The sequence below is a fragment of the Heterocephalus glaber genome, unplaced genomic scaffold (genome assembly GCF_053883595.1).
Source record: "Heterocephalus glaber isolate CG9 unplaced genomic scaffold, H.glaber_assembly_v1.0 deba00001462, whole genome shotgun sequence".
In the NCBI taxonomy this organism is placed as follows: Eukaryota; Metazoa; Chordata; class Mammalia; order Rodentia; family Bathyergidae; genus Heterocephalus; species Heterocephalus glaber.
This window is the reverse complement of record NW_028258309.1, coordinates 248,223-251,563: the sequence shown is the minus strand read 5'-3', so window position 1 is coordinate 251,563 and position 3,341 is coordinate 248,223. Positions and strand designations below refer to the sequence as shown.

At 41.0% G+C, this 3,341-nt stretch overlaps 1 protein-coding gene across 1 annotated transcript; it reads right to left on the bottom strand.

Moving 5' to 3' along the window:
- Nucleotides 1-1,504: 1,504 nt before the first annotated feature.
- LOC101714059 (olfactory receptor 2T33) lies at nucleotides 1,505-2,449 on the bottom strand. Its single transcript, XM_004870978.1, has one exon. It carries the CDS (start codon nucleotides 2,447-2,449, stop codon nucleotides 1,505-1,507), a length of 945 nt encoding a protein of 314 aa, XP_004871035.1.
- Nucleotides 2,450-3,341: the final 892 nt, after the last annotated feature.

The window sequence follows — 3,341 nt, the reverse complement described above, 5'->3', positions numbered from 1 at the left end:
TCCTCAGGACCCCTATGTCACAGAGGGTGCTGGGGCTTTCATGGCCAGGCAGCCACACAACTCTCAGCAGGAGCCTGCATGGGGTGGTTCCTGGCTGGAGGGAACTGTGCTGGAGTCAAAACTGACCATTTCCCCCAAGATCCACCAGGGGTGTGTCCACTGAGCCCATCAGATGGATCAGCACTGTGGACACCACTTATCCAGGTCTGCACAGCCGAGAGACCTTCCAGACTACAGCAGAGGTGGAAAAGTCGCAACTGGATACCTGGGTGTCCAACTGGCCCCTGGGGACTGCTGAGCCCATCTCAGTGGCTCAGGTACATGTGCGTCTTTTTACCAAAGGGGCTGGAGCCACACACTTTGGTGAGTATCAGCAGGACCAGTTCTACACCTGAACCCAGCAGCATACCTTCTCGTTCTGTTGCTGACTGTCAGTCTTTGCTCTTAAAAACACCCTCCTAGGGCTTGGGCACCACAGTTTCATAATCTCCTAACAGACTCCTGAGGGAACAAAGACAAATATTGTCACTGCAAGAGTACAGAAGTTTTGATGTGTAGAGATAAGAGTAGGTAACTTTTTTCCTCTGTCTTACTGTTATCTGCTGTCAGTGTTTTAAACTGAAAAACAGAGCAATGACTTTGCTTGTCTTCATTGGAGTTGGTATATGTCTTAGAAATTCATACTCTGTACATACAGAAAACACATTAAAAATAAATGACATGACATAAATAATATGTGCTAGGTTAGAGAAAAAGTTCTGAGGTCACATATTAACATTTTCCTCCTGTGTAACATTGAGAACAATACTTCTTTCATGCCTTTTTAAAAATTTATATATATATATATATATATACTTTAGCAAAACATTTATTAGTACATTTTACATATACCTAATAATAACACTTATCATAGGGAATTTGCACCTGTATATGATACATCCTGCCCTTTTTTTCCCATTGTCTCCTCTCCTCAAGACCCCCTCCCCTCCCTATATAGAAAAGCTTTGTTTCAATTTTTTATCCTATTTTTACTTTTTTTCCTTGTCCCTTCCTTCCATCTCCCTCCTTTCCAGGGTTCCTTTTTTACCATATCCCCTCCAGCATTTGTTATTAGTTGATTACTTGATAATAGCTATATCTTTCTGGAGTAAGGCAAAATCTCAGAGTTCCTGTAATTTGCATCTCTCAAATGATAAGTGATGTTGAACATTTTTTAATATATTTATCATGCCTTTATTTTTTAACCTAGAAAGAAGGTGATGACATCAATAACACTTACAATTTCATGTTTTTATGATATACAAAAACTGCCTAACTAGAATCATAATAAATAATACATTCTCAAAAGTGTTGCATCAAAAATGCAATTGCTCACTTAATTCTTAAATACTTCTTAGGAAGCTGATATATAAACTTAACTTTCTTTTTGTATAATACTAAATTAGGAAAGTTACAATATCTTTAAAAAGTTAAAAAGAATTTAGATTCATAGTGAGGAGTGGAATTAAGTTTGCTGGTGTTTTAGGGTGACTTGTTTTCCCAACCACCTTTTCAGGGCTTCTTTGACCTCATTGTTCCTCAGAGAGTAGATCACAGGGTTCAGCATAGGGGTGAAGATGGTGTAGAAGGCCGACACCACCTTATCGTGGTCAGCTGACCTGTAGGATTTGGGTCTCATGTAGATGAAGATGGCAGGGCCATAAAAGAGTCCTACCACAGCCAAATGGGAGGAGCATGTGGCAAAGGCCTTCTTGCAGGCTTCTGTGGAGTGCATGTGCAGTACAGCACCAAGGATGAGGCTGTAGGAAGTCAGGATAAGGGACAAGGGAATCAGTAGCATCAGAATGCAGCAGATGTACATGACATTTTCAAAGACTGAGGTGTCGCTGCAGGCCAAGCGTAACAGCATAGGGGCCTCACAGAAGAAATGATCAATGTCATGAGCACCGCAATAGGTGAAGCTCAGAGTAGCTGCAGCCTGCATGAGCCCATCAGCTGCCCCCAGGAACCAAGAGCCCATGGTCATTTGCAAGCATAACTGCCTGCTCATGAGTGTAGGGTATCTCAGAGGGTGGCAGACAGCCACACAGCGGTCATAGGCCATGGCTGCCAGGAGGAAACTCTCCCCACCACCCAGGGTGAGGGAGACAAAGATCTGCATCCCACAGCCAGCTGGGGAGATGGACGTCTTCCCAGAAAGAAAGCCATCAGCCATCTTGGGCACAGTGGTGGAGACCAGCATGAGGTCCATGAGGGAGAGCTGGCTCAGCAGGAAGTACATGGGCATGTGCAGCTGGGGGTCCTGGCGAATTAGGAGAGCCATGAGGGAGTTGCCCAAGAGGGAAGCAATGGCTACAGCCTGCACCAATGCAAAGAAAAAGAGGTGGAGTCTCGTGTGCCTAAAGAGTCCCAGGAGAATGAAGTCTGTCGTGCTGTTGCTCTTCTCCATGCTTCCTATCAGTTGGATTCTGCAAATGGAAAAGCAGACAACAAGGTGGATTACATCATCTAAAACTCTTATTTCACAATTTGTTTATATTTACTGGACATGAAAATGAAGGTATTATTCAAAATCCTTCCTCCTAGCCAAGCTAGCACATACTCCATACAGGAATATATTGGTAGAAAATTATGGATAAAAATACTGTTTTAAACTTTTAGTTTTTCCAAATGATGGGGTTAATTTTATTCTTTTGAAATTACTTGCTGTACCAGTATTATATTTTTGTTATGTTTGCCAGAACCAAAAACAATTGGGAAGAAATTCTGACTTAGAATTCTGTGATTTAGATTTGTTTGTAGCACAAATGATTTATTTTTAACTTTATAGAACCTTAATATTTTCAAAATAATTTCCTCAAAAAATGAACAGGAGTTAAATTTATTTCATTGTGGTTTTCAAAAAATGCAAAACTCCATAGAAGGACAAATGAAAGGACTTTATTCCTTCCATCAATAATAATAATATCCCAAATAATGAACTGAAGTTTCTTTATTCTTTCTCTCATTAAATAAACTTTTATTTCCCTGATTTTCAAAAGGTAACCCTGATTGCTCGCTGGTTTTATAAATGCAAACATTTTGGTTCATTTCCTCCTGCTCTGAAATTTTCATCATTGGCTCATCCACTCTCCTTAAATAAAATAGAAAGTTCTTTCCCAAATTGGACTTGGGCTTTAGACATGTCTAGCATGATACCCTGATTCTACTGCCATGGTTACCTACAGAAGCAAATGAGTGTGAAAGGGAGGCAGGAAAGGGCTTTGATGCTGATAAATGCTGCACTGACCAGCAGGAGCTGCAGGAAGAAAGGAGATAAAAGGGTGAAAATACAGTCAATG